The 14,718-nt window shown below is 35.2% G+C and overlaps 1 protein-coding gene across 1 annotated transcript; it reads left to right on the top strand.

The window, feature by feature from the left end:
• Positions 1-312: 312 nt before the first annotated feature.
• Positions 313-1,056, top strand: LOC133338587 (ADP-ribosylation factor-like protein 13B; the record flags this gene model as incomplete). Its single annotated transcript, XM_061546757.1, has 2 exons — positions 313-681; positions 759-1,056. Coding segments are annotated over 2 exons (667 nt in total), but the record flags the coding sequence as incomplete, so codon positions are not given.
• Between the last annotated feature and the right edge of the window lie 13,662 nt (positions 1,057-14,718).

The raw sequence follows: 14,718 nt of genomic DNA, 5'->3' as shown, positions 1-14,718 counted from the left end.
GCTCCTGTGTGGGAGGTATCAGAAGGAGTGGACCGATAGTCCACATCTTCGAACCTGAACTAAGTTTGGAAGAAATAATAAGACAGGCACTGGTGGGATGAAATCAAATTTTTCTTGAACATGGTTTCCATAATCGTATTGTAGAATTGTCGGTATAGGTCCACTTTTTGGTACTTTCCTACATTTTCATTTCAAGTACCTGTCAGTATATCTATGGTGGAGGGTATCCAAAGTTCGGCCTGGCCGAACTTAACTCTTGTTCACTTGTTTCTCATTTATTTAATAGTTCTTATTTCCATTATTTCATTTCAGGCAATGTCAATCATCTATTGCTTTGATATGTCCACAACCAGAGATGATATGAAGAAATCCTTTAATTTATTAAATAAAATATTAAAAAATCCCTATGTCAGGGGTAAACCTGTACTTCTGGTTGCAACAAAAGCCGATCGGACAGATGAAAGTATACAATTGTATGATATTGAAAATGCCTTCCATTTGCATCGAATGGCTAGCATGTATGGCAGTACCATAAAACTATGTATATACGATCCTAGAACTGAGCATATGGAATCGAATAGAAGTATAAACATTAAAGCTGGCCTAAATTGGCTGGTAAAATTCGTAGTGGATAATTACGATGTTATACAAATACGTTTAAGCTGTGATAAAAATATGAAGGTAAGTGAAATACCGAAATTTCGCAATCAATTGATTTCGATATTCATAATTGATAACTGAAAATTGTCTTTCAACAGGACTGGGAACAAAATCGTGACAAACTTGTGACCGAAGGAAAACTTAATTTTCGTGCATATCAAAGGTTTCCCAAAGCTTCCAATCGTCATAAAATTTGGCGTTTGTCTCACAAACGTTTACGACGTAGTTTAATACGACCACGTACTGCTCCGCCAAAGTTAAGTTTCATCTCCACAATGAAACAGAATAATTTAGCTGATCCGAAAATATCTTCTTCCAACCAGATTTCATTAGCTGACACAAGTAAGGTGCCAAATGGTGTACTGCCGCATGAAGATACATATACTGAAATTCGATGTAATATTTAATGTGACAAAAAAGTAAATAAATTGTTGTTCCTTTCGTAATTGGTATTTTCATAATTTACACAACTTCGACATTATTAATTTTCTATGATCGAACTTAATATTATTCGTTTTTCTTAAAACATCATTTTCCTTCCAAAATTTCCAAAAATTTCCACTTTTATGTAGTTTTTTTACGTATCAGACGAAGTCAGGAGAAATATGATTTCACGTTGAAATTGAAGTATGGTGTGCGATATTGGAAATCTACTATCTACATATTTGCATCTTTGTTTAATCCAATTTAAGGAACTGCATTCATTGCTATCGGATCAACTACCACTGAACTTTTACTTATGCGGATCTATGTTCCGAGTCTTGGTAATATTTCGCGATATTTGCACACTATTGACCGACTAGAAGTCAGCATTTACACATTCGTACCCTGGGATATTTTCCGAATCATGTCTTTTCATATAATTCGAATTTTAATTGACAAAAGTCTCAGTTCATTTGACCTTAATATTAAACGACAATTCAATCTATAATTCGTAAGATCTACTTCCCCATGGAAATTTTTTTTGCTGTTGGGCTTATAATTGTGACGTATAGATAGAAAATTAGACAAAAATAAAGTTATCGAACCATTTCATAAACCAGAAATGGTAAATATAAACGTGTAACTCCCACATCCGACTAGATGGTATTAATTTAAAGGCCAATCACGCCTCTTGAATATGCTGTCAACTTATAATATCTTTGTTCTTCTGGAACAAATATATACGTCATAGATGTTGCCACTTTTCACACAAAAGGGTCCATTGACCCCCTAGATATTGACCGATCTTTATCAATCATGACCGATCTTTCGGGTCATAATTGCAGCCTCTGTAGCGAACAGAAAAACAAACGAAAATGATATATTTGTGTCCATTTCATCCCTTAAATATTAAAGAATAATTTGCAAAAACGATTGGGGTCTTCTCTGGACAGAACCGGTTTTACATGCACTAAACTATTGGGGCCACAACAAAGCTATAACACCCTGACAACCTAGTTTTGTAGAGTATAACAGAGTATAGCCCCATTTATGATAAAGATGACAGATTATAGAAATAGATGACAATAAGAGGACATACATTTTATAAATGACAGCCCGTTGAAATAGATGATTGTCCTCTAAAAAAGTTCAACCGGTCCGAATTACTTGAAATAAAAACATAGCGTACATACCTATACCGACATTTCTACAAACCGATTATGGTTCTAAATATTTTCTTTGTTTCTTTGGATCAAATTTGTTTCAAAGGTGCCAAACTTTGCCCATCATATTTTTTCTTCCAAAATTAGTTCAGGTTCGAACATGGGGAATATCGGTCCACTCATTCTGGCACCCCCCACACAGGGGCTAGGCCTTATTGCGGGTTACAGTGCATATATATGTCTATATATAAGGTAAATTATCGAACCTTATGTTCTAATTTTTTTTTTTCGTATCTTCCGCAGATGAAATGATTACAGCAGAGTCATAGAACCAAACCCAAACGCGGAACAAATCATTTTACTATTTTAATATAAAGAAGTGAAAAAGCTTTAAGTTCGACCGGGCCGAACTTTGGATACCCTCCACCATAGATATACTGACAGGTACTAGAAATGAAAATATAAGGAACATACCAAAAAGTGAACTTATACCGACATTTCTAAAAACGGATTATGTAAACCATAATGTTAACCATAATACAAATTTCAGAATTGTTTAATGGATAATTATACCCTCAGGCTAATGGCTAATGGGGTGTATACACTTGAACACGGTGAAAATGTACCTCATCGAAATATTGCTTCTAGACCCCATGTTTCTTTGGACCAAATCCGTTTTAGAAAATTTAAATTTCATCCAAACTCTGCCCATTTTATTATTTCTTCCAAAATTAAATTCGAAGAAATTCGAATATAGTTAATATCGGTCCACTCCCTCTGGAACCACCACATAGGGGCTAGGTATAAATGCGGATATAGTTCTTTATCAAACCTTACGATCTAATATTTTATCTCGCTATCCTCCGCAGGTGAAATGATTAGAACATATTCTTAGAACCAAACTCAAAAACACAACTATGTTGTCAGGTTATTATAGCTTTGTGCAGCCCCAAAAGTTTGTAACGCCGCGAAATATTGGTCCTAGACCCACCTTTAAATATACCGATCGTCATATCTCGACTAGCTGAGTCGATCTAGACATGTGTGTCCGTCCGTCTGTCCATTATAATTTGTAAACACGATACAGGCCACAGTTATGGACCAATCTTCACGAAATTTTGCATGTTGGATGGGTTCTGGCCAATGAAGACCCCTATTGTTTTTGGAAAAGATCAGTTAATATTTAGGGGATGAAATGGACCAAATACTAAATTTTTGTCGGTTTTTCTGGTCGCTCCAGAGGCCGCAATTATGGCCCAAACACCGCGAATTTTTGCATGGAGAAGGGGATCGGGCCAGAGAATAAGCATGCATGTTTTGATAAAGATCGGTCAATATTTAGCGGGTCAAATGGACCCTGACTTTTGTGTGAAAAATGACAAAATTTGTATTCTATGGCATATATATTTACTCCTGGAGGATGTAGACCCCAGGAGTTGATAGCATATACAAGAGGAGTGGTTGGCGTTTAAATTGATACCAAATATAGTGATGTATCTACTCAGATGTGGGAGTTACAGTCAAATATTTACAGGTGCTTACGTTTTCAGATATTATTTAGTAACCCATTACCACATTAGAGGGAGAAATATCGCGCTGATGGCTTTGAAATTTTTCATGAAGTTCCAGTTATGGTCAAGAACAACGCCTACAATTTTCGGTGATGATCAGATTAAAATTTTGGGATGAAATGGACCGAAAACATAATTTTTTGTGTGTTTTCGAGTAGAGTATAATCCGACAATCACAACACAACCCACCGTGAAGGTAATCTGGACAAGTAATTAGAAGGACTGTACTGAATATTCGAAAAAAGTAAGGAAGAGGTGTTGTTAACCTCTAATCGGACAAGGGGGGGCAAATATCACGAAATATTACTCCGACTCGGAATAAACATCCTCAGAAAGTTAGAGTTCGTGGTAGTTGTGTGGGGTATCGTATGGTCGGCCCCGTCCGACTATACTGCTCCGCTCACTGTTTTTTTTAAATATTTTTTACGTTTAGGCTGATTTTTGAGTTTTAGCCTATTCTGAGACTTATAGTAAAACTTTATGGCGAACATTTCTGTAGAATATTCTGAGCAGCTTTAACCCCGTTTTGAATGAGTCTTCCATCGCTCCTGGAAAAGGGGACCGAAAAGACCCCTTTAATGAGTTGGTTGAGGGTTAAAGATGCATACCAAAATATTCCTGGATATTTTGTCAGTAATATTGCCGAAGACACTATATACCTAAAATGCAAGGATTTCAAGAAATCATAATTTAAAAACCAGTGAGCGGAGCAGTATAGTCGGACGGGGCCGACCATGCGATACCCTACACAACTACCACGAACTCTAACTTTCTGAGGATGTTTATACCGAGTCTGAGTAATATTTCGTGATATTTGCCCCCTCTTGTCCGATTAGAGGTTAACAACACCTCTTCCTTACTTTTTTCGAATATTCAGTACAATCCTTCTATTTACTTGTCCAGATTACCTTCACGGTAGGTTGTGTTGAGATTTTCGGATTATACTCTACTCGAAAACACACAAAAAATTATGTTTTCGGTCCATTTCATCCCAAAATTTTAATCTGATCATCACCGAAAATTGTAGGCGTTGTTCTTGACCATAACTGGAACTTCATGAAAAATTTCAAAGCCATCAGCGCGATATTTCTCCCTCTAATGTGGTAATGGGTTACTAAATAATATCTGAAAACGTAAGCACCTGTAAATATTTGACTGTAACTCCCACATCTGAGTAGATACGTCACTATATTTGGTATCAATTTAAAGGAAAACCACTCCTCTTGGATATGCTATCAACTCCTGGGGTCTACATCCTCCAGGAGTAAATATATATGCCATAGAATACAAATTTTGTCATTTTTCACACAAAAGTCAGGGTCCATTTGACCCGCTAAATATTGACCGATCTTTATCAAAACATGCATGCTTATTCTCTGGCCCGATCCCCTTCTCCTTGCAAAAATTCGCGGTGTTTGGGCCATAATTGCGGCCTCTGGAGCGACCAGAAAAACCGACAAAAATAATGTTTTTGGTCCATTTCATCCCCTAAATATTAACCGATCTTTTCCAAAAACAATAGGGGTCTTCATTGGCCAGAACCCATCCTACATGCAAAATTTCGTGAAGTTTGGTCCATAACTGTGGCCTGTATCGTGTTTACAAATTATAATGGACAGACGGACGGACGGACACACATGTCTAGATCGACTCAGCTAGTCGAGATATGACGATCGGTATACTTAAAGGTGGGTCTAGGACCAATATTTCGCGGCGTTACAAACATTTGGGGCTGCACAAAGCTATAATACCCTGACAACATAGTTGTGTAGGGTATAATTATTAAAATTCTTGAAAAGGGGGAATATTGCCCCCACTTTTTAGGTTACCTCCCGACGTAAACTTTCAAAACGCCGATACACGTGTCTTCTTTTTTTAGCCACTCTTTCATAATATGTTGGAATTTCCCGGTAAATATTTTCTGTGTTGCACAGTGTTATCTACCTACACTTTAAATCTGATATATTTCCGATTTTGTTTTAAATTAATTTATTCTTTAGTCACACATTGCAATTAGTGATAATGACAATGTACTCTAAAAAAACAACAAAACATGAAATGTCAGAAAAGAATGACATTTGACATGCAGAATAAAAAGAATAAAACTTCTCACGAACAGCCGTCGCGGCTATAAAAATAGAAACTACAATAATTCATTCATTGCAAAGTTTTGCGTCATTCATTCATTCAACGAATTTCTTATAAATTTCCATGGGGTATTAAATGATGGCATGGCATGGCGAGGCATGCAACAGCTGTCGCTTTCGCTATCAAATATGAAAATCTAAAGTGAGAAAATGTAAAATAATTACGGAGAATCAATGCTGACACAAGAATGATTAAAATGTGTATTTCTCTCGAAAATGTATTCAGTAATTTTTGACGACACTTTATTTTTGGTGTTATAAATTACAGCATTGGAAATTAAAAGATGATTTATTTTTGTAGCAAATGGAAATTCCATGTCAATTAAAGACTTTGCTTTTTTGTATACGTGCATTTAGTGACATATACGAATTGGCTTCGCTAGCATCGAAATTATTGGCCGATTGTCATGAAATAAAATCAAAACCCAAAATCCCTAACGGCTGTACCTGGATTATACCTAAAGATGGACCCATATTGTTTCTTATTTGGCGATTTACTGCCTAATATAGCTATAACAAGTGAAAAAGCATTAAGCTCGGCCGGGCCGAACATACCAAAAAGTGACCCCATGTGTCTTTGGACCAAATTTGTTTCAAAAAATTTTGATTTCATCCAAACTTTGCAAATCTTATTATTTATTCCAAAATTAGTTCAAGTTCGAACATGGGGAATATCGGTCCACTCCTTCTGGTTCCTCCCACACAGGGGCTAGGCCTAAATGCGGGTTACAGTTCATATATATGAATATATATGTATATAAGGTTAATTATCGAACCTTATGTTGTAGTTTTTTTCGTATCTTCCGCAGATGAAATGATTACAACAGAGTCTTAGAACCAAACCCAAACACGGAACAAATTCGATAACTATTTTAATATAAACAAGTGAAAAAGCGTTAAGTTCGGCCGGGCCGAAATTTGGATGCCCTCCACCATAGTTATACTGACAGATACATGCAATGAATATATAGGGAACATACCAAAAAGTGGGCATATACCGATAATTTTACAAACCGATTTATGTACACCAAATACAAACTTCTGCAATTTTTAATGGGGATTTTTCCTAAAATCTGTAAGATCCAAAAAGTGGACTAATACTGATAACGCATAATAGAGTATAAAATCCTCAAACTACTGTAATTTAGATTACAAAGTTATATGAGGCTATGCCCTAAAGGGGACCAATATTGATTACATAGTGTAGGAAATAGTGACTATTTGGGGATATCATTTTATGAGGGCTATGCCTAATTAATGACCGGTATATGCCAATATTGAACCCAATATTTTAATAGTTTATCTCAATTCTTTCCTTCAGGAGATATCACTATATTGAGGAGATGCCTAAATATATGCCGATATATTTCTTTTATCACAATATCTTTAGAAGGCGGAATGCTTACAACAGATGTCTAAATAGTCTTTGTAGGGTAAAAATTAACCATTCCCCGTAACTACTACCCAACCCCAACACACGGAATAAATCAGATAAACAAAATTAATATACCCTCCATACTACGATGAAGGGTATAAAAAGGGGGTTATATGGGGACTACCCCTAAAAAGGGGTGAATATTAATAATTTTTGGTGGGGAGATTTGTCAAAATATCGAAAATTGGGGGTACCCTTATATGGGGGCTAACCGAAAAAATTTACCGATATTTATAATTTTTAGTGGGGAAATTTGGTACCCAATAAGAACCCAATGTACCAAATTTCAGCGTATTCGGTTGAAAACCGCGCTCAAGAACCCTAAAATACCGAAAATTGGGGGGTACCCTTGTATGGGGGCTACCAGAAAAAATATTTATAATTTTTAGTGGAGAGATTTGGCACCCTATAAGAACTCAAAGTTCTAAATTACAGCCAATTCGGTTGAAAACTACGATCAAAACCCCCAAAATATTCAAAATTAAAGGGTACCGTTATATGGGGGCTACCAGAAAAAATGGACCTATATGTATAATTTTTTGTGGAGAAATTGGGTACCCAATAGGAACTCAATGTACCAAATTTCAGCGAATTCGGTTGAAAAACGCGCTCAAGAACCTCAAAATACCGAAAATTTAGGGGTACCCTTATATGGATAAAGCCCATCTTCGAACTTGACCTGCCTGCAGACAGAAGACAACCCTATGCAAAATTTCAGCAACCTATCTCAATTCCTTCAGAAGATAGCGTGATTACAACAGACGGACGGACGGGCGGACATGGCTAGATCGTCTTAAAATGTTACCCTGATCAAGAATATATATACTTTATAGGGTCGGAAATGAATATTTCGATGAGTTACAAACGGAATATTACAAACGGAAAATTATTATACCCTCCATAGTATGGTGGAGGGTATAAAAATACAGCCAATTTGGTTAAGAGAGAAAAAGTGCTCAAAATAAAAATATTATTGGTACTGTCTAAAATAGAAGAACCCGTCACTATACTTTTCATAACATTCTTCCAGATTTGGTCTTGAAATAAATATGAAGAATATCTCTGATGTAGGCCAGTTGAATTTTGATATATGTATATATAAGATACAAATGTATTTATATACACGAACTTTTTACTCTTTAAGTTTCTTAACCCATGCTCTGTTATCTTATTGCATCGACTGTATTACAATTTTCTACAATATCTAGTCTCACTTGAAAATCTCCTCTAACTCTTGCCTTGTGCTTTGTGATGTGGTATGGTGGCATCTTGTTCGGCATGTAAAGCAATTTAGATGACATGCATAGATAAATTATACTTAACAAAAAACTTACGAGTACTTTGATATAAATTCAACAAGCCGCCGCTTGCCTTATGATGTTGACGATGGTGATGCTATGGCGATAAGTGTGGTATGGTGTTATATCTATACTGTGAAGTGGTTGCAATTCATTGAAGGTGTCCTAAACATAGTTTGCACATTTGCTTAGTAGCTGACACTCCTGTTTTGCCAGTTTAAAAGTGTTGTTGTAAGCCTATCTCCATCGAAAGGTAACAAGTTCTGTGTGTGTGCTTTTTAATTTTTTTCTACATAATTTCTTTTAACCTGCTCTAAAGACACTGATTGTGATCTTAATGTATTAACGTTTAAGCATTTGTTTATGAACGTTATCAGAAAATTTAATGAATGCACAGTCTTTTAGTTACAAAATGTGCTATAATTAGTTGATTTCAACCATTATAGAGGGTATAAACTGTTGGTTATTTATGTGAATGTGTAAAAATGTTGTTATAGCTTTCACACGAAGTGTTATGAAATATAGAATATTATATTATAGATAATATGATTCATAGTAAATTGTAATGCCAATTATTTTTACGACATATAGGAGCTATACCTAAATCTGAACCTATTTCCATCTATTTTAATAGCGTTCATCCTTGATAGACAAGTGGATACATGCAATCAGATAGTGACTGAGACTTTAGGTATCTGAGACTTTAATATTTAACTCTAATTCATCCTTGAACATAATATTTCTCCACTGAGTAAGATTCCGATAAATATAAGATTTGGACAAAGGCAATCTAGCTTTCCGATTCCAAAGAAAAAAACTTTTTTGATAGTTTTCACTCTCTGTCCTTGAGTTATATTCAACGATAAGCGTCTTACAAATTCCGCTGAACTCTGATGTGGATTTTTTCTAAAATCTGAAAAACCCAAAACGTCGACTGATACTGATAACACATGGTAGAGTATAAAATCCTAAAATTACTATAATTAAGATTACAAAGTTATATGAGGCTATGCCTAAAGGCGGGCCAATATTGATTACATATTAGAGGAATTAGCGAATATTTGGGGTTACCATTATATGAGGGCTATGCCTAATTAGACGGATATGCCTAAATCGGCATAGACTTTTACGCTGATCAAGAATATATTTACTTTATAAGGTCGGAAATGAATATATAAAAACGTTTGGCCGATACAATAGACGTAGCATCTTTGAAGTAAACTTGACACGGGCCATTTTGATCAAAACAGAAGCCACCGCAAATGGAAGTAGTAAATTCGGACGGTGCCCACTATGTCATACCCTATACCCCTTATGGCATAGGCTAACACACGTTTTTGAAAGACCAATAACAATAAAAAGGGGTTTGGCACAGTCCACTATTTTGGCATAAGGATGAAGCCAATTGAAATTGGAGAAAATCGGTTCAGATTTAGATATTGCCCCCATATACATATTTTCGTTCGATTTAATATAAACGATACCATAAATTCCCTATACTTCTATTAGATTGAGAGTAGAATGATGTGAGCCAATTTTTATTGAAATCGGTTAAGATTAAGGTATAGCTCTCATATATATTTTCGTCCGATTTTTAGCAAATGCTGTACCAAAGAGTCAAATTTAGGCCTATTGACAAAACGTACTAAGGTTAGTATAGCCTAATATGTTTCATGTTTTTATACCCTATACAACTATGTTGTCAGGGAATTATATTTGTGCAGCCTCAAGAGTTTGCAACGCCGCGAAATATTTATTCTAGACCCACCTAGTATACCGATCGTCATATCTCGACTAGCTGAGTTGATCTACACTCCGTCTCCGTCCGTCTGTCCATTATAATTTGTAAACACGATACAGGCCACAGTTATGGACCAATCACGTAATTTTGCATGTAGAATGGGTTCTGGCTAATGAAGACCCCTATTGTTTCTGGTAAAGATCGCTTAATATTTAGGGGATTAAATGGACCAAATACTATTTTTTCTGGTTGCTCCAGAGCCCGCAATTATGGCCCAAATATCGCGAATTTTTACATGAGGAAAGAAAGAAAGGCCAAGGAATAAGCATGCCTGACTTTTGTGTAAAAAATTACAAAAGTTGGATTTTATGGCGTATATATTTACTCCTAAAGGACATAGACCCGAGAAGTTGATAGTATATCCAAGAGGAGTGGCTGACCTTTAAATTGATACCAATTATATTGTCGTAGGTACTCGGATGTGGGATTTACACTTAAATATTTACGGGTGCTTAAATATTCAGATATTATTTAGTAACCCATTACCACACTAGAGGGCGGAAATATAACGCTTATCGATTTGAAATTTTTCATGGGGTTCCAGTTATGGTCAAGGACAGCGCTTATTATTTTCGGTGATGATCAGATAATATTTTTGGTATGAAGTGGACCGAAAACTTAATTTTTTTCAAATTTTCGAATCGATCTACAGGCCACAGTTATAAGCCGATCATCACCATACAACCCACGCTGAAGTCAATCTGGACAATTAATAAAAAGGGTTGTACTGAATATTTGTAATATTCGGAAAATATGTCAGTGTATTGAAGGCTATTGACCTCTAATCGGGCAAGAGGGTGCAAATGTAACGAAATATAACGCTTATCGATTTGAAAATTTCCATGGGGTTCCAGTTATGGTCAAGGACAGCGCTTATAATTTTCGGTGATGGTCAAATAATATTTTTGGGATGACTTAATTTTTTTCAATTTTTCGAATCAATCTATTGGCCACAGTTATAAGCCTATCATCGCCATACAACCCACGCTGAAGTCAATCTGGACAATTAATAAGAAGGGTTGTACTTAATATTAGTAATATTCGGAAAATATGTCAGGGTATGGAAGATGTGCTATTGACCTTTAATCGGGCAATAGGGTGCAAATGTCACGAAATATTTCCCAGTCTCGGAATAAACTTCCTTAGAAAGTTAGAACTACGTCGTAGTTGAGTAGGGTATCGTATGGTCGGCCCGTCCGACTATACTGCTCCTGGTTTTGAAATCGGTTTCTATTTAGATATATCTCTCATTTATATTTTCACTCAATTTTAAGTATATAGTGCACCAAAGAGTTATGGCGCGTCCGATTGACACAACATAATGCACAACGAATCGCTATGGATCTACAATAACGTCGGTTAAGCTTGCTTTAAATTGGTTCATATATATTTTCATCCGATTTTAGGTGAATAGTGCATCAATCTCTTCATGTTTGTTCGATTGACACCAAAGTTTACATAACGTTCTAAAGTTGGTATAGCCTAACTCGTGTTAGTTTAAGGTATTAAATTAAGCCTAGAATATTCGCTTTTGTAAAAATTGGTTCAGATCTAAATCTGCCTTTATAAAGGGGTATTTGGAATAGGTTACGGAGGAAATGTGTGTGGATTAATACAGACAATAATGACCCCTTGTTCTAAATTTCAGCCAATTCGGCTAAAAACGCGCTCAAGAACCTCAAAATATCGAACATTGGGAGGTACCGTTATGTGGGTCCAATTGAAAAAGGAGAGGTCAGTTAGGATGCATCTCTTGAATATACCCAAAGTGGTAAAGGGTACCATATAGTCGGCCCGTCCCACTTTACTACTTTCCTTACCGGTTAGTTTTTTGATTCTAATTGGGTAACAAATTTGAGTTCCGATTTTTCGATTCAGATTCAGTTGCATCGTCTAAAATTTTGTATAGATTATCGAATTGGCCCTGAAATATTCTATGTACAATTTAATGGATTCATGTTTTGATATAATTTCCCAATATAGTTTGTTCCAGGTCAATGGAAATGGTGCACCAAATGCCCAACATTTGTTCGATTAACGTGCACACTGGTAGCATTCCAATAAGTCTATGCGATTGAACAATAACATACAAATAAAATATTTAGAAAGGTACGGTATCATATAATCTTCTCCTTCGGACTTTGGTATTTTCCTTACTCGTTTTCTTTCGTGTTTTATTTGACCGATGGTGACGTTGTTCATGTTTGTATGTTATGGAAAACAACTTTTTTACCAGATAACTTATTGTTGATTTCTGCTTCATGGAAATACTGGTCCACGAAATCCACTTGATCTGATAATTATCTGCGTTTTCATTTTCCAATTTCAAATATCTATTAGACTTTCCCCAAATACAACCTTTAAACGCGCCGATTACTATTTGTCTACACTCACTGTAGGCAGAACTGTTCCCTACACCACTCCGTTATATAAGGGTGTAGTGCATTATTATGTTACATTCTGACTTGCTTTATGTCAAATTTTGAACCGATTTAAGCATATCCGCCCATTTTTTATACTCATAGTACAGGTCGGATACATTATCCAATTGACATGAATTTTGGCACGGCTCATTTATTTTGTTCATCGCTGAACCTATTGAAATTTGTGAGAATCGAACTAAATTGGTTGTAGAGCAGATGTCGCCCATACCGAAATTTTCCCCTTTTCCTAGCGACTCCTAATTATTTTATTTTTATAAAAAGAACAAAAAACAAATCAAAAAAAAAAAAAAAAAATTACAAACACTTGTATTCACACTTGTTTGGATTTTTGCCAGCACAAAGACAACAACAACAATAAATTTAAGAATGGAACGTGTGCCGTGACAATATGCCACAGAAAAAATGAGCGCTGGCAACATGCAAGGGCAGAAATAAATTGTAAGTTTTTTTCTGTTCGCTTTCATTCTTACTCGCTAGGGAAGCAACACATCAGAGAAGAAAATTGACAGGATTTTCCGGTAAATGCCTAACTAAATTATGCACCAATAGATTTGAAAAATAAAGAGAATGCCACAGAACTAAAGAGTTCACTAATTAAGATTCTGCAATATAGAAACGGCATGCAGAAGACATAAAAAAACATCAAAAGAAAGGCAACGCCATGATTGATTCGAAATGAGTGTCACGCATTTTATTAACTTGTTGCAATTTATTTAACATATGTTTGTCGTAAATTAAAATCGAGTATGTAGCGAATATAAAAACATGTTGCGGAAGTAAACTTTACAAATTTTGGTAATTTGATGTAATATGATTGGTCAACATCATTAAATTGTTTTGTTAATCTCCACTGCAATTATAGCTATGAAGTAGCTATATAACGAATCCAAAAATTCGTTATTTGTGTGTTAAAATGGTTTTGAATTTTTGTAACTTAAGTCACAGACAAGTTCTCTTTCAAATAATTTAATTTAATAGTGATAACTTTAAAAGCGTATTCTCTAAATAAATTGTTTCGAAATCGATATACAAACATTATATATATATATATATATTAACACACCATTCAATACTCAATTAAACTAATGCACATAACACACAAATGCACTCAAATCACCTTTTACAAAAATAAAATCCATTCGAAACGATATTCTAAAAATAATTCATTCATTAATCCGTTCATTCATTATTTCAAAAACAATCACAGCGCACACAAACATATAGTAAACCACAAGAAACATTATATCGTGTTGAATAAAAATAATGTAAAACACCACAATGGTTTTTCACATGTATGTAAGGTATATACGAATTGAATGTCCCCTTCATGGTAGCTGGTACTCTCATATAGTTTTGCTGACAATAACACTGTGTAAGAAATTTTAAAATTTTTGACAATTATTGTTTTGACAATTATCGGCATATTAAAATTTGACGTCTGAGGTAATCTAAAAGGGTGTGGCAATATTTCCAATATCCGAGACATTTAAAAATATTCGGATTCCGATTTCTCAAAGTTCGTGTATTGTAGGTATATGGTGTTTTTGACAATATTATTAATATAAATGTGAGGAATATTTGTATACCCTTCACCACACTGTGGTACAGGGTATTATGTCTTTGTGCATATTTTTGTAACAGGCAAAAGGAAACGAGATAGACACATGGTTCCTTTTGAGAATATGCATAGAATCACTTTCTAAGTCGATTTATGCATGTCCGTCCGTCTGTCTGTCTGTCCATGTTAAATTGTAAACAAAGTACAGGTCGCATTTA

The sequence above is a fragment of the Musca vetustissima genome, unplaced genomic scaffold (assembly GCF_032173495.1).
Source record: "Musca vetustissima isolate MV318-11 ecotype Yass unplaced genomic scaffold, APGP_CSIRO_Mvet_v1 utg23136, whole genome shotgun sequence".
In the NCBI taxonomy this organism is placed as follows: Eukaryota; Metazoa; Arthropoda; class Insecta; order Diptera; family Muscidae; genus Musca; species Musca vetustissima.
This window is presented reverse-complemented; position numbering and strand designations above follow the sequence as displayed.